A 25,136-nucleotide genomic window follows, 5' to 3' on the forward strand; every position below is an offset into this window, starting at 1 on the left:
CCCTCCGCTTTTGCAAGCAAGACTCGGGGGCTCTGCTTTGCCGGCGGGCTGCCCCTCCACCCCGGCTCCATCCCAGCAGTCCGTGTAGCACACACCGCCTCTCCACCCTTCCTACTCTCTTCCGTGGGCCTCTCATCTATGCTTGGCTCTGGAGAATCCATTCTACTAGTCTTCTGGCAGTTTTCTGGGTTATTTAGGCCGGTGTGGGTGGAATCTAAGTGATCCGCAGGACGCCATGAGCCTAGCATCCTCCTACACTGCTATCTTCCCCAACATTTTGGCATATAATTTTTCATAGCATTCCCTGATAATTGCTTGTATTTCTGAGGGATTGGCTGTAATAATTCCATTTTCATTCATGATTTTATCTATTTGGGTCCTCCCCCTTCTCTTTTTGAGAAGCCTGTCTAGAGGTTTATCAATTTTGTTTATTTTTTCGAAAAACCAACTCTTGGTTTCATTGAGCTTCTCTACTGTTTTTTTAGATTCTATATTGTTTGTTTCTGCTCTGATATTTATTATTTCTCTTATTCTGCTGGGTTTGGGGTGTCTTTGTTGCTCTGCTTCTATTTCCTTTAGGTGTACTGTTAGATTTTGTATTTGGGATTTTTCTTGTTTCTTGAGATAGGCCTGGATTGCAATGTATTTTCCTCTCAGGACTGTCTTTGCTGCATCCCAAAGCATTTGGGTTGTTGTATTTTCATTTTCATTTGTATCCATATATTTTTTAAATTTCTTCTCTAATTGCCTGGTTGACCCATTTATTCTTTAGTAGGATGTTCTTTAACCTCCATGCTTTTGGAGGTTTTCCAGACTTTTTCCTGTGGTTGATTTCAAGCTTCATAGCATTGTGGTCTGAAAGTGTGCATGGTATGATCTCAATTCTTGTATACTTATGAAGGGCTGTTTTGTGACCCAGTATGTGATCAATCTTGGAGAATGTTCCATGTGCACTTGAGAAGAAAGTATATTCTTTTGCTTTGGGATGCAGAGTTCTAAATATATCTGTCAAGTCCATCTGATCAATGTATCATCCAGAGCCCTTGTTTCTTTATTGATGCTGTGTCTGGATGATCTATCCACTGTTGTAAGTGGAGTATTAAAGTCCCCCTAGGTTTCTTTAAAGGGTCTTGGGCCATTCTGCCTTCAAATTTTTAGGTCTTTGTGGCTCTTGTACTGGTCCTTACTATCCTTCCCCTGGATTTCTTCTTTTTGCCGTCACATCTCTTCCAATTTTGACTTATAATCTCTAAAAAAGAAAAAAAAAAAAGCTTTCCTTGTGTTCTTATGACACAAGGAATTCATGTTCACTGTAGAAAATCAGCAAAGTCCTAACATGCAAAAAGAAAAAATCAAAATTAATATTACCACTATCAACATGATATGTGATTGATTATGAAATAACATTCAGTCTTTCTTAAATTTACTCTGTGTGTACATTTTGTATATATGCACATATATATGCATTCATTATATTTACAAATACCCATATATACATACTAATACACAGCTACACAGCTAATGTGTATAGCTTATAACAGAGAAAAAATAGGTTTCATCTTCATTGTTGTGTTCATCTGCTAATGTGTTGAGAAAAATCCTGAGACTGAATTCAGGTCCAAAATAAGAGTGCTATGATTGATTAGCAATGTCTGATGTAGGTACGGAGGAAGGAATAGCAGTACATGTGCCAGGTATTTTCCAATCCAAATTGATATCTATTTCTATAGAGATAACTATTACCATCCCAGGCACCAATGTTTTTAATCACAATCTCTGATCTTGACTTACAGCTGTGAATGGATATACTTTTGGAAGTCTCCCAGGACTCTCCATGTGTGCAGAAGACAAAGTAAAATGGTATCTTTTTGGCATGGGTAATGAAATTGATGTGCACTCAGCTTTCTTCCACGGCCAAGTGTTGACTAATAAGGACTACCGTATTGATACAGTCAATCTCTTTCCTGCTACCCTCTTTGAAGCTTTTATGGTGGCCCAGAGTCCTGGAGAATGGATGCTTAGCTGTCAGAATCTAAACCACCTGAAAGGTAAGGCATCTTTACCTGAAATGAGCTTTCAGCCAAAAAAAGAGTCATGTATCTGTTACACTACTAATGGGGTGATAACTGGGAATCAGAATCTAAAAGTAAATAAAATTTTTTAAAAAAGAATCTAAAAGTTAAATATCTTTAGAATAATCTGAGCTTTGAACTGGTAACTTAATTTTATTCCTATGATGGTATGTATCATAATATAATAAAAAAACTGAAAGACTAGAATTTTACAAAGTAATGAAATATGAAAATATATTAATTTGAGAAAAAGCATAACTGGCCCTGAATTACTTTTCTGTCCTAAAAGTATAGGTACACACTGAGAAGTATATACAACTTCTTCACTTTGTTAAATACACAATATTGTAAACACCAGAAGATTTATATACTGTGCTGAAAAGTAGTTTGTTTGTTTGTTTTAATTTGGTTCTATCAAACACAACCAACTTTGTTCTTTGAGTCCAGCTACTCCTTGGTTTAACTTGCTAAATACCTCCTTCATCTCTTCAACATAAGAACATTCCTTGTTCTTGAAAAATACTAGTTTGTAATATTGATCTCCTGAAGAAACTAGCTTTAATCTGGGTCTTTTGGCATGTTACTCTGACCTTCAAATATAATCTCACTATTAAATGTCACCTTGGTCTCCGAAGACCCAGCACAGCAGGTACATAACCATTTTGTTTTGTCCAAGAACAGTAATAATATATGCTCATTCTATTCCTCCTCCTCCACTCCACCCCGTCCCTTAAAATATGGCAAAGTCTCTCTTTATTACTTGTCTTTTAATGTGTCCTTTTTTTTTTTCTCATCGAAAGACATCCCAAGTGAAACCCCACAAAGATTGGTACAATATTTTTTGAAAAATACTAGTGCTTAATATCTCTTCTCTGTGCCATAAGGAGAAGTTTTACTGCTCAGATTTTCCATCAGTAATTTATTTACAACTGTTTACTATCATTTTTAATATTGTTTCTAGCTGTCTATTTCTTCAGTTTCCATCTGTCATTTCATCAGCGGTGTTTACAAGGCAATAGGAGGGAGAAACATTGGCTCCATTAACCAATGTCTCCTTCCATGTGATTTTCAGCTGGTCTGCAGGCCTTTTTCCAGGTACAAGACTGTAACAAGCCTTCACCAGAGGACAGTATCCTTGGGAAAAATGTCAGGCATTACTACATCGCTGCTGAGGAAATCATCTGGAACTACGCACCCTCTGGAATAGACACCTTCACCCAAGAAAATTTAACAGCACCTGGAAGGTAATTCAGAAGAAGGGCTATTATTTCAAAGTATGCCTCCCTAAGAAAAGAAAGAAAAGAAAGAAAGGAAGGAAGGAAGAAAGCATAAAAAACTGATTCAGCAATTAACATTTTAATTGGTACCTGAAACTGAGTAAATAGACTGCTAAATATTTACTAAGGTGTTTGGTATGAGTCCAAGTTTGAGAAATATGACTTTTGAGTCCATGAAAAAATGGATATAAAAAAGTTATCAGATAGTCGACAAAATCCTCAGAAAATACTGAACATAATTAGACTAATTAATTTATTTACTTTTCCTTCATGAAAATACAACATTGTGCAATCCAGCAGCATTAAGTACATTCACAAGGTTGTACAATCAACACTATCTGTTTCCAGAACTCTCATTGTTCTAAATAGAAAGTCTGTATCCATTAAACAGTAGCTCTCTAATCCCTGATAACTTCTACTTTCTGTCTCCATGAATTTGCCTCTTCTAGGCACTTACTACAAGTGGAATAACAATATTTGTCCCTTTTTGTCTGGCTTATTCCACTTAGCATGTTTTTAAGGCTCATCCATGTTGTAACATCTATGAGAATCTCATTCCTCTTTAAGGCTGAATAATATTCCACTGTATGCATATACCACATTTTATTTATCCATCAATCTGTTGATGAACATTTGGGTTGCTTCTACTTTTTGGCTATTGTGAATAATGCAACTATTAATGTTGAAAGTACAAGTATTGTTTACATCCCTGCTTTCAGTTGTTTTGTGTACATACTTAGGAATGGAATTGCTCAATCCTATGACAATCCTATTTTTAATTTTTTGAGGAAGAGCCGTACTGTTTTCCACAGTGGCTGTTCCATTTTACATTCTTACCAGTAATGTGCAAGGGTTCCAATTTCTCTACCTACTTACCAATATTTATTTTCCATTTGTAAAATAATAGACATCTTCTTGGGTGTGGAGCTCTCTCTTATTGTGATTTTGATTTGCATTTTCCTGATGACTAGTGATGTTGAGTATCTTTTCATGTTCTTGTTGGTGTTTGGAGAAGTCTGTTCAAGTCCTTTTCCTGTTGTTGAGTTGGGTTCTTTGTTTTTGTTGTTGGTGGTGGTTGTTAAAGTATATGACTTCTTTATATATTCTGGATATTAATCTCTAATCAGATACATTGTTTGCAAATGTTTTCTCCCATTCATTAGGTTTTCTTTTCACTTTCTTAATAGCGTCCCCTGGGGTACAGCAGCTACTCCTGTATATGTCTAGTGAGTTCCACAGCCTCCCAGCCATTCTTCCCTGCTCAGTCTTCCTTTCCTACTGTCCATTAACCATAAAGCACCCAAAGTGATCTTTTAAAAGTGTTGATGAAATTATGCCACATCCCTGTTTCAAGTCTCTGCTCAAATATCACCTCCTAAGAGATGCCTTCTTTGCCACCTATCTACTTGGAAAGGTTAACTAACTTACTCAATGATGCATGACAGGTCAATAGCTCGGCCTGGCTCTACCCAGGTCTCTGATTCCTGAAGCAGAAATTTAAGTCCCAATCTACACTGACATCCAGAGGCAATGACTCCAAAGCTGTATCACCAGCCCAGAAGGCTCTTGTAAATTGCAGATTTGCATTTTTAATTGCTTAACACCCTGCTTAGATGAGGTTCCTCCAAATCAGCATGTCCACATCTGAACCATTGTTTTCTCCATATACCTGAATTTCCTCCTCTCTGTGAATACTATCATTATCCATCCATCAGTGAAGCCCCAAACCTGAGTACCGTCACTGACTCCACACTTCCCACTGCCTCCTTCTCTCCTCATCAAGTACTATCTCACTATATCCTAAACATCTCCAAAAAGTGTCTATTTTTTCCTCACCTGAGGGATCCTTTTAAAACACTAATCCTAAACGTTTACATATTTCAAAGCTTTCCCACTGCTCTGGGATGGAGTACTGAAATTTTAGCAAGGTCCTGCTGTCCACCCCCTATCTTTCCAAGCCTCATTCTCTCTCTTCTCTCCCATTCTCTCTCTTTTGCCCTGCCCTGCACACTGTGCTCCTGCCATATTTTGTAAAACATGACATATTCACTCTTTCCTCTGAGTCTTCCCATAGGCTATTTCCTCTTTGTAAACACCCACCTCATTCTCCCCCCACCACCTATACTTCATCTTTTTTTCAAATGTTTATTTATTATTTTTGAGAGAGAGAGAGAGAGAGAGAGAGAGAGAGAGAGAGAGAGAAGGGGGGCGCAGAGAGAGAGGGAGACACAGAATCTGAAGCAGGCTCCAGGCTCTGAGCTGTCAGCACAGCAGGGCTCGAACTGAACTGCGAGATCCTGACCTGAGCCAAGTCAGTTGCTTAACAGACTGAGCCACCCAGGTGCCCCTATACTTCATCTTTTTAACTCTACTTCTCTTCCAGATAGTTTTTAAAAATCATTTTCTTTGGAAAGCCTTTGGAGCCTCTTCCTACCACTTCCCCCAACCCCAGGAAAACTGCTGCATAACACCCTGTGCTTATTGCATGTTAATTGTACATGCAATTAATCAATAATATTGATATTAATATCAATGTTATTACATTGATTGGCTCACAGTCTGTCTTCTCTGTCAAGTCCATGTGGACAGAGATGGGTCCAGCTTACTTATGGTTACACCATCAGCACATACCAAGGTTCCTGGCCAAAAGCATGTGTCCTCTACATTTATTAAATGGAAGAAGAGATGAATGGGATGACTTTGGCAAGTCAAACACCTCTCTGAGATATAATTTCTCCATTTGTAAACTGGGGAGAATAATGCCAACTTTGCCGCCTTATTATGGGAGTTTCAAATAATAAATGAAAGCTCCTAAGTACCTGGCGGGTGCTCATATGCAATAAACTAGCTATTGTATTTTTAAACCTTTTATAATTTGTTAAAAAGATACTATCATAGAATAGCTAATAACTATCAGGGGTTGATGCGAGCCATCTTAAAATTGTTTCACTTCACTTGAAAAAGTGAAACCTCTACACCATGATTCTCCACTCTTCAGTTGAACGTCCTTCTGTGAAGTGCCTAGTACCATCTGCTTCTTTTTAGATATTTGATAAATAATGAATAATAATTACCTCTGAGCACTGGTCATCATTTTTCTCTTCAGTTAGTATCCTATATGAATACCTGCTTTCTGTTTTGTTTTCAACTCCACTTTTAAACCCTTTTTCTCTTGGCAGTGCTTCAGAGGTATTTTTTGAACAAGGTCCTACAAGAATTGGAGGATCTTATAAAAAGCTGGTTTATCGTGAGTACACAGATGCCTCCTTCACAAATCAAAAGAAGAGGGGCCCTGAAGAGGAACATCTTGGCATCCTGGGTGAGTCCATGCAGAGTATCGATGACTATTATACTCTTCTCCTGGGCTACCCAACCTCAGAAAGAATAGAAACTTCAAGAACTTCAGTATGATTTCTATGTATAAACTAGAGTTGTGGAAGGTCATTCAACTATTAAATGTAGCAGCTAATTAATTTTCCAATGTAAATTACCAATAGTAAATCTTCATCATTAAAAAGTATGCTAGCTTCAAATAATGATTTTTTTTTTCTTCAAGAGGTAAGGAGAATTGTGTATTTATGACTTGGTTTAAATTGACAACAAAGCTGTTAGCCTCTGTTCTTAGCTGAAGGTACACTTCCTTAGAAATAAAATCCAGGCTATTAATGAAAGAGGCTGCCTCTGTCATAGAGCCTTGTCCACAGCCCAGAGACCTGTTCTTGCTCAGGCTTTCAGGCAGAATATAATGGGTGAGCACACAAAGTCTAGATTCAGACTATCCTCACTCCTCACCTATTAACCATGTGACCTTTGAAAGTACTCAGCTTGCTCTGCCTTCTTTCTGTAAAATGGAAACAGTAATAATGATAACAGTCCTTACCTCATAAAAGTGTTGTAAAGATTAAAGGAGTTAATACACATAAAAACTCAGAAAAGCACATGGGAAGCTCTCAATATCATCTTATATATTACATAAAATATGCACTATGTATCTATGTTTTTATTCTATATTTGGTAATAATATTAATTTTGGTGAAGAAAAATCCACAAAAGTGTTACTCTTCACATCCAAGACAATTTAACTTACCCTCTTAGGGTGATCAAGGTTTATAGAACACCCCTGACTCTTGGGACAAATGTCACCCATCTGGCCAACCGAAGACGAAGATGAAAAGAGTATCTACATACTGAATAGTTTCTTGTAGATGTATAAAGCCGGTGAACTGACTTGGATAAAAACAATAATAAATTTTCTTAACCTAAAGTCGAATCAAAAAGCCCTTCTCATCTCTTTTGAGCCTTGCCATGTCAAATTGATAATGGAGTTTTAAAAAACTAGGTTTTCCATTTCCCACAAATAAAATGTTGCTTCCAGTGGTTTCTGCCAGAGGATAAGCCAAAGAACAACTGTCTTATGTACTCTGTATGTTATATACCAAGGGTGGGTAATAATGTTCTCTTTGTCCCTAGGTCCTGTCATTTGGGCAGAGGTGGGAGACACCATCAGAGTCACTTTCCATAACAAAGGAACATATCCCCTCAGTATTGAGCCCATTGGGGTGAGAGTCAGTAAGGACAACGAGGGCTCCTACTATGCCTCACATCACAACCCCTCAAGTGGAAGTGAGTACAACATTCTGTAACCAAATAATATTTAATAACCCACTGTGCTGGTCACCAGGGAAAACTGTCCTGCAAAAACTGAAGGCAGGATCTTCCAAGGAAACTGCTCATGTATCATTTTTAGGCATCATAGCAGGAAGCCTTCCTTCCATGGCAGGAAGAGGAAGTTAACCTCTTCTCCTTCCATTTCCAATTGGTTTATGGAATTTTGTTCTGCCTTAATAGGATGATTTTTAACAGTGCTGTTAGTAACTAATTAGGATTACATCAGTTATACATTTCTGGAGTACTCCTCGGGTGATTTTTAAATTTGAAAATGTTCTTGCAATTATAAGATTAGATGAATACTTGAATATTTGAAAAATATAAAAAGGTGTAGCCAACAATATTATCTGTAGTTCTACAGACAACCGTATTATATTCTTGTATAGTTCCTCTACTCTTTCATCTGGGTACCTATATATTTTAAATGTGGTTGAGATCACAGTTATATAAATATACTTATCATTGTAATTTTGTACTGAACTTGTTTCTTTAGCATCATAAGCATGTTGATATCATTTTAATAACACAAACTATTCCATTTTATGCACATATTTTGGTATTTGTATATGTCAGGGCTGGCTGAAGAAGACTAGTGCCTTTGTCACCACTTGCAGTATGACTGTGGGCAAGTTATTAAGTCTTTCTGGCCTCACTTTCCCCAAGTATACAATCAGGAGATTTGAACCGGATCATCTGCAGTTTCCTTTCAGTTCTGAAATTATTTTCAGTTCAGTATCATTCAATAGAAAATGTATGGATTACCTCCTATTTTCAGGTGTTGTTCTAGCCAATAGAAATATAGAGACAATGCTTGCCTTTCAGGAAGGTTAAGTTCCATTGGGTGCTGGGTTGGGGGCAGGGAAATACACACAATCTAACATTAAATGTGCTGGGGACATTCTCAGGGGCTCTCCTAGTCTCTTCAGGCTGCTATAACTAAATACCACAGACTGAATGGCTTATAAACAACAGAAATTTATCTTTCACATTTCGGGATGCTGAAAATCCAAGATCAGGGAGCCAGCATGGTTGGATGAAGACCCTTTTCTGGGTCTCAGACTTCTCATTGTATTTTCACAAGGTGGCAGGGATCAGGGAGCTATGTGGGATCTCTATTATAAGGGCACTAATCCCATTTAGGATTACCTTGATCACCCTCCAAAGGTACCACCTTCTAACACTATCACATTGGGTGTTAGGGTTGCAATATGTGAATTCTGGGAGGACACAAACATTCAGACCATAGAGGCACCAATCGCAGACTGGTTAAGAGGAGGCTTCCTGAAGGAAATCACACCCATCCGTGACCTGGCACAGGAGCACAAGTGGGACTCCATTCAAGGAGGATTTCATTCTAATTCATAATAAGGAACTGAGAAGTGGGTTGTCTTAGTCTAAACCCAGTCTACTTTGTGGCTCAAATGGCCACATTAGAAAACATATTTAACCTCTCCATTGTGACACTTCTCACAGGTGTGCCTCCTTCAGCCTCCCATGTGGCACCTCAACAAACATTTACCTATGAATGGACTGTGCCCAAAGAAGTGGGACCCACTTACAAAGACCCTGTCTGTCTATCTAAGATGTATTACTCTGCTGTGGATCCCACTAAAGATATATTCACTGGGCTTATTGGGCCAATGAAAATATGCAGGAAAGGAAGTTTACATGAAAATGGGAGACAGGTAAGTCCAATCAGGGAAAATAAAAATGATTTCCCAATCCCTTTGAACTATCATTATTAAAGGGAAAATTCTGAGTTTTGAGGCAGTAAGGATTTTACATATGATGTTCAGTTTAAATTTTTCTCAGGCTCATGAGAGCTGTACTATGTGGAGTTTCTCTGGCTAACGTGATTATTTCAAGAAGAGCTGGAAACAAACTTTCTTTGGAATCCAAGGTCTTTTATGATATATTTAGACTTCAACACACAAATTTAAAAAATGGTAACAGGTCACTCAACATTCACTGAAGAAAATATTGCTTAAAACATTTTTTAGAAAGAAGGAAATGGCCATTTGACCAGGAAATAAAAATATGATGGAGGTATATTTCTATCTCTCAACTATTTTACTATGAACCTTTAAAAGATAAGTACCCTCTTAAAAATGCCTTCAATATAATTGTCATACCTTAAAATCATCATCGTAACAATCTCTTAGTATTATCAATTTTTTATCAAATTTTATCAAATTTCCAATCAATGTATTCATATTTCCCCAGTTGCCTCTTAATTATTTCAATTTTGTTGTCTGAATCAGTACCCAAATAATTACGCACATTGCAAATAAGTTGTTATGTTTCTCAAGATTATTTCCTTGCATTTTTTCTGTTGCAAGGGTATTTATCTTATGGCAGTTTCTCATGCCCAGATTTTACTGATTGCATTCCTGTAGCATGTTTGTTTCTCTTTCTCTCAATTTCATATAAATCAGTGGCTAGGTCAACAGGCTTGATCAGATTCAGGTTAGATTTTTTTTTTCAATACAACTTCAAGTGTGGTACTGTGTACTTCCATCAGGGGGTATATAATATATAATTGTCTCTCAGTTGGGAATATTGTCAGCCACTGACAACCATTTCCTAGATTCATAAGCCAACAGGGGTTGCACAATAGTAAAATTCTATTTTACTATTCTATGGTGGGTGCCACCCACCCATCATTCTTCTTTATTTATTAGCCAGTATACCTCCATAAGTGGGAACTTCCCTTAATGGATTGTTTGGTTAGCCTGAGGTTCATATCATATAAGCAAGGAATGACCAATGTTTGATTCTTTCCCTTTATTTACAAGTTTTCAAAGTAATAGTTCTCCACTAGCATACTTCAAAGATACTTCATAATTTCTTTTCTTTTTTTTTAAAAAAATGTTTTTGATGCTTATTTATTTGAGAGAGAGAGAGAGAGAGAGAGAGAGAGCGAGCATGAGCAGGGGAGGGGCACAGAGAGAGGTAGACACAGAATCTGAAGCAGGCTCCAGGCCTGAGTGGTCAGCATAGAGCCTGATGTAGGGCTAGAACTCATGAACCACGACATCATGACCTGAGCTGAAGTCAGACACTTAAACGACTGAGCCACCCCAGGTGCCCCTCTTTTCTTTTTGAGTACTATTGTGAACTCACATATTTAAGTATATTTGGTGTGTTTGAATTCATTGCCATTATCCCTACTGATGCCCAAAGTATCCTATTTTTTGCCCCTGAGGGGATTTGTTCAGGTTGACTCCTTGATTTTTACATGAACTTCATAGTCTTTGCAGCTTCCTTGATTTCTAGTATAAAAGGCTATTTAAGGTTCATATTGCACATTTTCTGAGCCAGACCTGGGATCAGCCATTTCTCCCAAAAAGCCCTAGTTCTTTGGGTAAGAAATTATTTTTTGAACCATAATCTGAAGACTTATGGGTGCTAATTTCCATTGGCCTAATCATTGTTTCTAAAGGCCTTTTCAATGGGCAGAACTGGGGGGAAAGTTTAAGATAAAATTCATCATGAGTTTATACTAATACTTTTTATTCAAATTCAGGTCTAAAGATTCTTTTTGTGTGTGTTTTTTTTTTTCACTTAACCTTATTAATCTTACATGTGTATCTCCCTTTAGCTGCACCGAAAAATCTTAGTTCTCAATGATACCAAGATAAATATTCACTCAATTCTTCGCACAATATACCTACCACAGCCTCAGAATCACAGTTACAATACCAGAACCAACAATATAATTACTGAAAACAATTTAAGATTTGTTTGCTGCCCTTTTTTGTCCTTCGAATAGATCCCACTGGAAATATTCAGTCAAATGACAGAGTTAAAGTTGCTTGAAATAGTTCTTCTCTGCATAGTTTTGCCACCCACCAGATACACAGGTTTATTTAATTTATTTTACTTCTATTTCTTTTAGGAATTGTCTTTTAGGAATAATAATTACAATATTATTTTATAATTATGTAACATATTCACCTGGTTCCAACATCAGATCTACAAAAAGATGCATATTCAACAAAGTCTAGCCTATCCTTTCTCCCCTCTCATCTATTCCCTTACCTCTTATTTTTTGGCTTTATGGTTTTTACCTTATGGTTAATAAACCATAATGGAAACCATTTGTTTTCCATTATTCTTTTGTCAGCTTGATCTTTTAGAACATTTTTTTCTTTTTTTTAAATTTATTTATTGTGTAATTTACATCCAAGTTAGTTAGCATATAGTGCAACAATGATTTCAGGACTAGATTCCTTAATTTCCCTTACCCATTTAGCCTATCCCACCTTCGACAACCCTTCCAGTAATGCTCTGTTCTCTGTTTTTAAGAGTCTTTTATGTTTTGTCCCCCTCCATGTTTTTATATTATTTTTGCTTGCCTTCCCTTGTGTTCATCTGTTCTGTGTCTTAAAGTCCTCATATGAGTGAAGTCATATGATATTTGTTTTTCTCTGACTAATTTTGCTTAGCATAATACCCGCTAGTTCTATCCACGTAGTTGCAAATGGCAAGATTTCATTCTTTTTGATTGCCGAGTAATACTCCACTGTATCTATCTATCTATCTATCTATCTATACACACACATATATATACATATACATACATATACATTGATGGACATTTGGGCTCTTTCCATACTTTAGCTATTGTTGATAGTGCTGCTATAAACATTGGGGTGTGTGTGCCCTTTCAAAACAGCATACCTGTATCCCTTAGTTAAATACCTAGTAGTGCAATTGCTGGGTCGTAGGGTAGTTCTAGTTTTAATTTTTTGAGGAACATCCATACTGTTTTCCAGAGTGGCTGCCCCAGTTTTCATTCCCACCAGCAGGGCAAAAGAGATCCTCTTTCTCTGCATCCTCACCAACATCTGTTGTTGCCTGAGTTGTTAATATTAGCCGTTCTGACATTAGGTGTGAGGTGATATCTCATTGTGGTTTTGATCTGTATTTCCCTGATGAAGAGTGATGTTGAACATTTTTTCATGGGTCTGGTAGCCATCTGGATGTCTTCTTGGGAGAAGTGTCTATTCATATCCTTTGCCCATTTCTTCACTGGATTATTTGTTTTTGGGTGTTGAGTTTGAGAAGTTCTTTACAGATTTTAGATACTAACCTGTTTTCTGATATGTCATTTGCACATATCTTCTCCCATTCCGTCGGTTGCCTTTTAGTTTTGCTGATTGTTTCCTTTGCTGTGCAGAAGCTTTTTATTTTGATGAGGTCCCAGTAGTTCATTTTGCTTTTGTTTCCCTTGCCTCTGGAGACATGCTGAGTAAGAAGTTGCTGCAGCCGAGATCAGAGAGGTGTTTGCTTGCTTTGTCTTTGAGGATTTTGATGGCTTCCTGTCTTACCTTTAGGTCTTTCATCTATTTTGAGTTTATTTTTGTGTCTGGTGTAAGTGGTCCAGGTTTATTTTTCTACATGTCGTTGTCCAGTTTTCCCAAAACACCATTTGCTAAAGAGACTGTCTTTATTCCATTAGATATTCTTTCCTGCTTTGTCAAAGATTAGTTAGCCATATGTTTGTGGATCCTTTTCTGGGTTCTCTATGCTGTTCCATTGATCTGAGTGTCTGTTTTTGTGACATGTAGTTCTCCTTTTTAGTGGGGTCTTTGTCTGGTTTTGGAATCAAGGAAATGCTGGCTTCATAGAAAGAGTTTGGAAGTTTTCCTTCCATTTCTGTTTTTTGGAACAGCTTCAAAAGAATAGGTGTTAAGTCTTCTTTAAATGCTTGCTGGAGGGGCGCCTGGGTGGCTCGGTCGGTTAAGCGTCCGACTTCGGCTCAGGTCATGATCTCGCGGTCTGTGAGTTCTAGCCCCGCATCGGGCTCTGTGCTGACCGCTCAGAGCCTGGAGCCTGTTTCAGATTCTGTGTCTCCCTCTCTCTCTGCCCCTCCCCTGCTCATGCTCTGTCTCTCTCTGTCTCAAAAATAAATAAATGTTAAAAAAAATTTTTTTTTAAGTAAATAAATAAATAAATAAATAAATGCTTGCTGGAATTCCCCTGGAAAGCCATCTGGCCCTGGACTCTTGTTTTTTGTGAGATTTTTGATTACTAATTAAATTTCTTTCCTGGTTATGGGTTTGTTCAAATTTTCTATTTTTTCCTGTTTCAGTTTTGGAAGTTTATATGTTTCTAGGAATTTGTTCATTTATTCCAGATTGCCCATTTTATTGGCATATAATTGCTCATAATATTCTCTTATTATTGTATGTATTTCTACAGTGTTGGTTGTGATCTCTCCTCTCTCATTCTTGATTTTATTTATTTGGGTCCTTTCCTTTTTCTTTTTGATCAAACTGGGTAGGACTTTGTCAATTTTGTTAATTCTTTCAAATAACCAGCTCCTGATTTCATTGATCTGTTCTGTATTTTTGGTTTCAATAGCATTGATTTCGGCTCTAATCTTTATTATTTCTTGCCTTCTTCTGGTTTAGGGCTTTATTTTCTGTTCTTTTTCCAGCTCTTTAAGGTGTAAGGTTAGGTTGTATATCTGAGACCTTTCCTCCTTCTTTAGGAAGCCCTGGGTTGCTATATACTTCCCTCTTATGACTGCCTTTGCTGCATCTCAGAGGTTTGGGCTGTGGTGTTATCATTTTCATTGGCTTCCATGTACTTTTTAGTTCCTCATTAACTTCTTGGTTAGCCCATTCATTCTTTAGTAGGATGTTCCTTAGTCTCCAACTATTTGTTACCTTTCCAAATTTTTTCTTGTGGTTGATTTCGAGTTTCATAGCATTGTGGTCTGAAAATATGCACAGTATGATCTTCATCTTTTTGTACCTGTTGAGGGCTGATTTGTGTCCCAGTATGTGATCTATTCTGGAGAATGTTCCATGTGCACTGGAGAAGAATGTGTATTCTGCTGCTTTAGGATGAAATGTTCCGAATATATCTGTTCAGTCCATCTGGTCCAGTGTGTCATTCAAAGCCATTGTTTCCTTGTTGATTTTCTGTTTAGATGGTCTGTTCAGTGTTGTACATGGGATGTTGAAGTCCCCTACTATTATGGTATTATTATCATGTGGTATCAGTGAGTTTCTTCATGTTTGTGATTAATTGATGTATGTATTTGGGTGTGCCACATTTGGAGCATAAATGTTTACAATTGTTAGGTCTTCTTGGTGGATAGACCCCTTAACTATGATATAATGCCCTTCTTCATCTCTTGTTACAGTCTTTATTTTAAAGTCTAGATTGTCTGATAAAATATGGCTACTCCAGCTTTCTTTTGTCGACCATTAGCATGATAGATTGTTTTCCATCCCCTTATTTTCAATATGAAGGTGACTTTAGGTCTAAAATGGGTCTCTTGTAAACAGCATATAGATGGATCTTGTTTTCTTGTCCATTCTGTTACCCTATGTCTTTTGACTGGAGCATTTAGATCATTGACATTTAGAGTGAGTACTGAAGATAGGAATTTATTGCCATTATGTTTCTTGTAGAGTTGGAGTTTCTGGTGGTGTTCTCTGGTCCTTTGTAGTCTTTGTTGCTTTTGGTCTTTTCAGGTTTTTTTTTGGGGGGGGTTTGTTTTGTTTTTGTTTTGTTTTGTCTTTTGTCCCCTCAGAGAGTCCCCCTTATAATTTCTTGCAGGGCTAGTTTAGTGGTCATGAACTCCTTTAAGTTTTATTTGTCTGGGAAACTTTTAATCTCTCCTTCTATTTGGAATGACAGCCTTGCTGGAGAAAGAGTTCTTGGCTGCATATTTTTCTGGTTCAGTAGATTGAATATATTCTGCCATTCCTTTCTGCCCTGCCAAGTTTCCGTGGATAGCCCTGCTGCAAACCTGATCTGCCTTCCCTTGTAGGTTAAGGACTTTTTTTCCCTTGCTACTTTCATCATTCTTTCCATGCCTGAGTCTTTTGTGAATGTGACTATGATATGCCTGCTGATGGTCGTTTTTGTTGTATCTTAGGGAAGTCCTCTGTGCTTCCTGGATTTTGATGTCTTTGTCTTTCCCCAGGTTAGGAAAGTTTTCTGCTATGATTTGCTCACATGAAATTTCTACCCCTTTTTGTCTCTCTTCATCTTCTGGTACCCCTCTAATTCTGATGTTATTTCTTTTTAATGAGTCACTGAGTTCTCTAATTATTATTTTGTGCTCTTTTGCCTTAGTCTCCATCTTTTTTTCTGCCTCATTATTCTCCATAAGTTTGTCCCCTGTATCACTGATTCCCTGCCTGCTTCATCAGTTCTTGCCACTGTAGCATCCATTTGAGATTGCAGGTCAGTTATAGCATTTTTTATTTCATCCTGACTAGCTTTTACTTCTTTTATCTCTGCAGAAAGGGACTCTAATCTATTTTCAACCCCAGCTAGTATTCATATTATCATGATTCTAAATTCTGGTTCAGACATCTTTCTTGTATCTGTATTGGTTAAGTCCCTGGCTGTCATTTCTTCCTGTTGTTTATTTTGGGGTGAATTCCTTCATTTCCTCATTTTGAAGGAAGAAAATAAATTAATAAAGTTAAAAATACTAAAATTAAAAATTAAAAACAACGCAAATCAAATAAATTATGCTACATCCTATGTGTGTTTTGATCTGGTTGTTGAAAGAAGCTTGATAGATTAGAGGGAAAAAAGGAAAGAAGAAAAAAGGAAAACATTTGAAAATTTGAAAAATGAATACAATAAAATAGAATAAAATGAAATGTTGAAAGTAAATTGAATTTTAAAAATTTACAAAAAGTAAAAAATATAGTAGAAAAAAATTAAACAAATTTTAATAACAATGGAAAATAAAAAAATTTTTCCTTCTGTATTCAAGAATAAGAAAAGAAAAGAAAAAGAAAAAAATTATTGAATAAAAGGACCAGTGAGCAGAATGAAATACAATTGAAATTACATCTGGGGGATGTAAATTACATTCTATGGGAACATAGAAGTCAAGCCAGGAAACACTTTATACTCTAAGCAGGTGGAGAGACTTGTGTTTGTCAAAAGAGCTGTTGGCCCAGTTGGGCGGGGTTTAGTGTAATGGCTCCATTTTCCACTAGATGGCGCTGCTTAGCCTACTGGGGTGGATTGTTGTGGTTAGTGTAGGCGTGTATACACATGCGCAGGAGCAGTGAAAATGGTGTCACCCATGTACCCAGTCTCTAGTATCAGAACTTTGTGCTCTCACTGACTTGCAGTCAAGCACCCCTCCTTTGTCTTCTGCTTCTTCCATCTACTCCCTGCGTCTACACTTATTTGTGACCAAGTCGTTATGCTGCCAGGCAGCAACTCCCTCCTAAGTTTTATATCATTTGGGGCTGTCTTTTCCAACCCCTCACTTCTGAGGGACTGTGGCTTTGACCCACTCAGACCCTCTGGGGGAGGGTCTCACTGAGCGGTGACTGTATGCCTGCCCACACCCAGGAATGTTCCCAAGACCTTGCTGCTGCTGCTGCTGCTGCTGCTGATGCCTAGACTGCGTGTGGCTAGGTACCAGCCCACCCCAGAAAACGTTTCTGCAATCTTGTAGCAGCAGTATTTCAGATATTATGGAAAATCATAACACATATCTGGTGCCATGCTTCCCCCTTAACATCCTTGTTCCAACACCAGTGAATGTGGTTGTTCTTAGGGGTCCTCTGAGCCCTTTGCCTGTGAGGAGGTCACACAGTCTCTACAAAATGTCCTCCCAGCAACGGAACCACCCTCTCCCCCCCCCCCCACCATGTGGCCTGAGGACCCCAAAGACCTCACTCTGCTTCTGGAGATTTGCCCTTCCCACCCAGAGATCCACCAGGTATCAAGCTTCAGAGTTTCAGACTCTGTGCTCCCCTTGTGTATAGAGTCTTAATGGAATTTAAACCCTCTGCTATCTCCTTTCTCCCTTTTTAGTTCAGTCCCTGAAGATGTTTTCACATTTCCACTTTCTCTCAAGCTGCTTTTGGAGGGGGGGTGCTTTTCTTATATTCTCCCCCCATCTGTCCTTTCTCTGCAAGCAAAAACAGCTCCCTGCCCTCTGCAGCTTCTTTCTCCCCCAGTTCACCTCTCTGCACTGCATACCTGCTGAGTTCTGTGGTTCTGGTTGTGCAGATTGTTGTGTTAATCCTCAAATCAGTTTTCTAGGTGTGCAGGATGGTTTAGTATTGATCTGGCTACATTTCAGGGGTGAGAGACGCAAAAAGAACATTCACGCTATTCTGCCATCTTGCTTTTAAAATCAATTTTTAGAACACTTTAAGGTTAATAGCAAAATTAAAAATAAAGTACAGAAGGGCATCTGGTTGGCTCAGTCAGTTGAGGGTCTTACTCTTGATTTTGGCACAGGTCGTGATCCCAGCCTACTTAAGATTTTCTCTCTCTCTCCCTCTGCCTCTCTTCCCTGCTCACACACACACACACACACACACACACACACACACTCTCTCTCTCTCTCTCTCTCTCTCTCAAATAAAATAAAATAAAATAAAATAAAATAAAATAAAATAAAATAAAATAAAATAAAAAGTAATAATAGTGCAGAGATTTCCCACATATTCCCTACCCATCCCCCACACCCTCCTCCAATACCAACATTTCCAACAGAGCGGTGCATGTGTTACAATTGATGAACCTACACTGACACATTGTTATCATCCAAAGTCCATAGTTTACTTTAGGGTTCACTCTTGGTGTTTACATTCCATGAGTGTAGACAAATGGATAATGACAAGTATCCACCATTACGATATCATGTAGACTATTTTCACTGCCCTAAAAACCATGTGTTCTACCTATTTATCCCTTAATGTCAATCCCAATCCCTGGTAACCACTGTTCTTTTTAATGTCTTTATAGTTTTACCTTTTTCCAGAATGTTATTTAGTTGGAATCATACAGTATATGGTTTTTCAGATTGACCTCTTTCACTTGGTAAAAGACATTTTAGTTTCCTCCAAGTCTTTTCATGGCTTAATAGCTCATTTCTTTTTAGTGCTAAATAATATTCCACTGTGTGGATGTACCACAGATTATTTATCCATTCACCTACTGAAGAACATCTTGGTTACTTCCAAGTTTTGGCAATTTTGCACAAAGATGCCATAAACACTCACGTGCAGGTTTTTGTGTAGACATAAGTTTTCAGCCCCTTTGGGTAAATATCAAAGAGCCTAATTGCTGGATCATATGGTAAAAGTGTATTTAGTTTTATAAGAGATCACAAAATGTCTTCCAAAATGGCTATCCCATTTTGTATTCCTGGTGGAAATGAATGGAAGTTCCTGTTGTTTCACATATTTGCCAGTATTTGGTGTTGCCAATGTTCCAGATTTTGGTCATTCTGATAGGTGTGTGGTGATATCCCATTGTTGTTTTAATTTGCATTTCCTTAATGATATGTGAAGTAGAGCATCTTTTCATATGCTTATTTTCCATCTGTGTATCTTCTTTGGTGAGGTGTCTGTTAAGGTGTTTTGCCTATTGGTTAATTGGGTTGTTTGTTTTCTTAATGTTGAAGTTTTAAAAGTTCCTTGATATTTTTCATAACAGTTCTTTGTCAGATGTGTCTTTTGCAAATATTATCTCCCAGTCTGTGGCTTGTTTTCTTGATTCTATTGAAATTATCTTCTATAGAGCATAAATTATAATTTTAATGAAGTCCAGTTTATCAATTATTTCTTTTATAGATTGTGCCTTTGGTGTTGTATCTAAAAAGTTACAACCAAGGTCATCTAGATTTTCTCTCATGCTATTGTCTAGGAGCTTTATGATTTTGCCTTTTATATTTAGGTCTGTGATCCATTTTGAGTTCATTTTTGTGAAGAGCATAAGATCTGTGTCTAGGTTTATTTTGTAGCATGTAGATGTCCAGTTGTTATATCACCATTTGTTCCAAAGACTATCTTTGTTTGTATTGCCTTTGCTCTTTTGTCAAAGATCAGTTGACTGTGAGTTTACTTCTAGTCTGATTTATTGTTCTATTCTTTTGCCAATTGCCACACTGTCTTTTTTTTAAATGTTTATTTATTTGTTTTGGGAGAGAGAGAGAGAGAGAGAGCGAGCATATGCAAGCCAGGGAGGGGAAGAGAGAGAAGGAGAGAGAAATCCCAAGCAAGATCTACACTGTCAGTGCATAGCATAAAGTGAGGCTCAACATGGGGCTTGATTTGAGGCTTGATCTCATGAACCATGAGATCATGACCTGAGCCAAAATCAAGAGTCAGACACTTAACCAACAGAACCACCCAGGTGCCCCAGTGCCACACTGTCTTGATTGCTATAGTATTGTAGACATTTTTGAAGCTGGACAATGTCAGTCTTTCAGTCTTATTCTTCAATATTGTGTTGGCTATTTTGGGTCTTTTGCCTCTCCATATAAACTTTAGAATCACTTTGTTGATACCTACAAATAATTTTCTGGTATTTTTATTGGAATTGCATTGACTCTATAGATCAAGTTGGGAAGAACTGGCAACTTGGGAGTGTTGAGTCTTCCTATCCATGAACATGGAATTTCTATTTAGGGTAATGTGATAGTGAACAGGAATCCGAGTTTAGATAAGGTGGATGTAATATTTGAGGTAGGAGATCTAAATTTCAAGGAGATAGACTTGCAAGGATCTGAGGGAAAGCAGAGGGAATAGCTAGGGTCAAAATATCAAATTTTATTAAAATTTTTTTTTAGATTTCTTTGAAATTATTATGTATCTTTTCTCCTTTGACCTATAAGCCTGACCAACTACATTAAAGATTTCCTAATATTGAACCAGTCTTGCATTTCTTGGGAGAAACATTATTGAGCACTGTGGTTTTTAAATTTTTTTTTCAGTATATTTCTGTAGTAAATTGGTAGTAGTTTATTTTCAATTTCTCTCCTAAATGATAAGTGACAATATTTTGCATTTTGTTTGCTTTTTTAGTTATTATATCATGTTTATACTATCTTAATTAAATAAATTGGGAATATTTCCATGTTTTTAGTATTTTGCAACTGTTTAAATAAATAGGAATTACCTGACCCTTAGATTTGAAAGAAATTTCCTGTAAAATTTTTTCGAGTATGTGACTTTTAAAAAGAAGTAGTTAGGATTTTCTTTTTTGTTTTTTTGTTTGTTTATGTTTTAATCACATTTTTATTTGACCCACGGATATTGGTCCATTCAGTTATCTTGTTCTAAATCAACTTATCACATTTATTGTACGTAATGATCTTTTTTCCTTCCCCCATATATATGGTTATAGTCCTTTCTCATTAGTAATGTGGTATATTTGGGTTGTCTCCCAATTTTTTTATTAGACTTGCCAGAGGTTTGTGTGTTTTATTAGTCTTTTCAAAGAATACATTTTTAGGTTTAACCATTTTAATTTGTGCTCTAATTTATTAAACAGTTCTGCTTTTGCCTTTATTAATTCCTATTTTCCCATTTTATTTCTCTAAAATTTTCAGATATTCATAAACATTTATTTTTATTTGGTTTTACTTAAAAAGCATTTCAGACTTTCAGTTTGCGTATTTATTTATATTCCATACATTATGCCTTGTTCTCATGGACATTGCTTACTAATATTTAGTAATTCATTTTTTCTTCCTCTTTTATCTAAGAGTAATTTGGATCAAATATGATCTTTTTAATTTTGTTAACTTTTTGTCCTTTTATTAGTATTTTTTAGTTTTGTTTCATCATGACCAGAAAACATGACCTGTAAACTTCTCACTGAAGTTTTTTCTTTTTCTTTTTCTTTTTTTAATGTTTATTTATTTTTGAGAGACAGAGAGAGAGAAAGCACAAGCAGGAAAGGGGCAGAGACAGAGGGAGACACAGAATCTGAAGCAGGCTCCAGGCTCTTAGCTGTCAGCACATGAACCATGAGATCATGACCTGAGCTGAAGTCAGACACCTAACCAACTAAGCCCCCCAGGTGCCCCTGAAGTTTTTTCTGTAGATCAGAATTCAAGTGATCATAGAAGTCCTCATCTGGAATCCCTACATATCTGAGAATGTGTTTTTAATATTTTTTTAAATTTTGTTTTAGTAAGAAAGAGCAGGGGAGACACACACAGAGAGAGAGAGAGAGAGAGAGAGAGAGAGAGAGAGAGAGAGAGAGAGAAATCTCAAGCAGACTCCATGCTCAGCATGGAGCCCAACGCAGAGCTAGATCCCAGGACCCTGGGATCATAATCCTATGCAAAATCAAGGATTGGTTGCTCAACCAAGACTCAAGAATGTATTTTTGTTGTTCTTTGCCAAATATAGAACTTTCATATCATAATCTTTTTCCCTCAAAAATATAAATGCTACTCCATCTTCTTCTGACATTTATTGTACTAGAGACGTCCAGTGTTTGTGATAACACTTTTAAAATGAATTACTGTAGAAATTGTCTATGCCTGAAATTCAAAAATTTTGCCAGAATATTTTAAAGCATAGATCTCTATAACTGCTTTTGCCTTGTTTTCAGTGAAGATTTTGAATCTGAATATTCTAGTCTTTTCTTTTTATGGTGGTAAACATTTCTACTATTGTTTATTATCGTTATGTTTTTCCCCTTTATAATGTCTCTCTTTCTGAAATCATTACTGTGTATACCTTTGAATCTTTTTGTTCTGATTCATGGGAGCTTTCTTAACATTATCTCCATCATTGATTCAGTTTTCTGTAGGATCTAACCTTCAGGTCTCTGCTTTAGTTGGATTTTAAAAATTTTATAATCATATTTTTTATCTGAAAAAAAAACTATCTCAGAAAAAAGACATGTAATAATCTCTAAAGTTTCTCTTCTTTGAGGGAGTATCCTGTTTTCAGGGGCTTGTATGCTTTGATTTCTTAGACTAATTACCTTCTTCTTAACTATTGGAACATTTCATAGACCAGATAGCATTTCTGCTTGCTTATTTTTCACCAGGGATAAGGTGAAAGGAAGTGAGAATGTTTGTCCAGATGACTGAGATTGAATTCCTGTTCCAGCTCATTTGGCACTCTGTTTCTTCACTTCAGATGGTTCCTCCCTCTACCTGCTTCCCCTGCTCTGCCTTACAGAAATTCTTCAAGTTTTCATGTATGCGGATGGCACTTCCCTAATTTCTGGCACAGGCTCATATTCCCCCTATTTTAATAATTGTTTTTGGTGTGTTTACCTGGTATGGGCAGGAAGAGTCAGAACTCTTATGCGCCGAGAGAGGCTTACATCATGTTGAACCAAAAATCTGCATAGATGCTGATGAAAATTCTGGTGGTCAGCTGGAGTCTTTCATGAGCCCCATCTACAAAGAAGAATGGGAACTTCTTATCCTTCCTTGAGTGAATTTGTGTAGAAATAGTATTGTGTACATGCAAGTCTCTCTGCTTCGCTTATCCTATTTTCACTTCCTTGTTCTTGTTTCAATTTACAGAAAGGTGTAGACAAGGAGTTCTATTTATTTCCCACAGTGTTTGATGAGAATGAAAGTTTACTCCTAGATGATAATATTAGAATGTTTACAACTGCACCTCACCTGGTAGATAAGGAAGATGAAGACTTTCAGGAATCTAATAAGATGCATTGTAAGTATACATCATCCATCAATATTAAGTTATTTCAGTACTGCCCATGTAGTGCTTTTAATTAAACCAAAATGCTAATAGCTTTGCCCATTGGTTAATTTTAAATAAATGATTATATACAACTCTGAGGGTAATATTGATATTTAAGTTATCAGTCAGTTATTCCTCACTTTGCTTAATTTAGAATAATGAAACCTGCAAAATATATCAATTAGATGCATGGTTCTTAAAATGTAGCCCTTGGATCAGCAGCTTCAGCATCACCCACGGACGTGTTAGAAATGCAAATTCTTGGGCCCCAACTCCTACCTACTGACAGAGACTTTATGGGTGGGGCCAGCAATCTATTTAACAAACCCTCCCCATCATTATGATATTTGCTTAAACTTGAGAACTACTGGATTAGATGCTTTTCTCATCTGTGGCTTCATAATGACAGCCTCATTTTATTATTCAATATGAAGAAAGATACAACCTCTCTTGAAAATGAACTTTAATGATTCTTACCAATGACTATAAATTAGAATTCCCTGGGAGTTTTTCAAAATTGTTAAAACCACCTTTTTAATGCTCAGGGCAACCTCCAGAAATTTTTATTTAATTGAAACCTAGCATCACATTTTCTTTTTAGCTCCCAGTGTAATTCTAGAGGTTTAGATAGTGAGTTAATTATTCAGAATGCCCACACTGCTAATGGACTACATGTGAAAATCACTGTAGTCAGAAGAAACAAATGTAAAGTTGCGTTACAAACTGATACTGGTGGTTTTTTTTTTTTTTTTTTTTAGTCAGTACTATCTATACTCATTAAGATATTCCTTTTGAGTTTGCAATTTTACATTTTGGAGGAGTTGAGAGTATCATCTATTAGTAATAGCAGTGAGAGAAAACCTCCTGCATTTACTCTCCCCTGTTATTCAAGATGAATCAGAGACTTTTCCATCCTAGAGCAGCAACCACATTCTCAGTCTACCGTGCCCAGGAACGGCTGTAATTATTCATACATTTGAGAGCTCACACATATGACTCTTGAGAGGACTAAGAAGTAGTTAGTGGGGAAGAGCAGTGCAAAACTTCAAGGACTCTGTGTTCAGCTCTTCTCCTTCCAGCCAGGGACTACTCAGGGAGTGCTGCATCTAACAAGAAGTCTCAGAGATACTCCAGACACATAAAGAGGTGGGCAGGCATGAATGGGTCTTTCAAAAATTAAATAAACAGAGTTGGCTCTGGAAAATCTGGGAGATCACCGTGTAGTGGGACATCAGATAAACCACTTTCCAAATATTATTTCCCAAATTTTACAGCCATGAATGGATTCATGTATGGGAATCAGCCTGGTCTCAGTATGTGCAAAGAAAAGTCAGTCGTGTGGTACTTATTCAGCGCTGGAAATGAGGCTGATGTACACGGGATTTACTTTACAGGAAACACATATCTGTCAAAAGGAGAAAGAAGAGACACAGGAAACCTCTTCCCTCAAACAAGTCTTACACTCTTCATGCAGCCTGATGCTCAAGGTGAATTTCTTTAAAGTCAAGACAAGTCTCTATGGAATCGATTCATGTCAGTCATTTTGGTTTTCAACCCTATGTTGGGTGATGAACTCATTCCTTCTCTAAACCTCCCAAGTTCCCTTCCTTCCCTTGAAGAGTATGTCTGGGCCACTATTAGCTAAG

At 37.1% G+C, this 25,136-nt stretch overlaps 1 protein-coding gene across 3 annotated transcripts in view; it reads left to right on the forward strand.

Annotated features, from left to right (window-relative positions):
- LOC102967325 (ceruloplasmin) overlaps positions 1–25,136 on the forward strand; it is a 72,510-nt gene that overhangs the window by 17,988 nt on the left and 29,386 nt on the right. For all 3 annotated transcript variants that reach the window (XM_042998529.1, XM_042998530.1, XM_015539343.2), the window contains exons 5-11: positions 1,794–2,048; positions 3,145–3,316; positions 6,529–6,668; positions 7,820–7,972; positions 9,491–9,702; positions 23,310–23,460; positions 24,765–24,977. In XM_042998529.1, coding sequence (XP_042854463.1) covers positions 1,794–2,048; positions 3,145–3,316; positions 6,529–6,668; positions 7,820–7,972; positions 9,491–9,702; positions 23,310–23,460; positions 24,765–24,977 — 1,296 coding nt within the window. The remainder of the gene's footprint in view (positions 1–1,793; positions 2,049–3,144; positions 3,317–6,528; positions 6,669–7,819; positions 7,973–9,490; positions 9,703–23,309; positions 23,461–24,764; positions 24,978–25,136) is intronic.

The sequence above is a fragment of the Panthera tigris genome, chromosome C2, assembly GCF_018350195.1.
Source record: "Panthera tigris isolate Pti1 chromosome C2, P.tigris_Pti1_mat1.1, whole genome shotgun sequence".
In the NCBI taxonomy this organism is placed as follows: domain Eukaryota; kingdom Metazoa; phylum Chordata; class Mammalia; order Carnivora; family Felidae; genus Panthera; species Panthera tigris.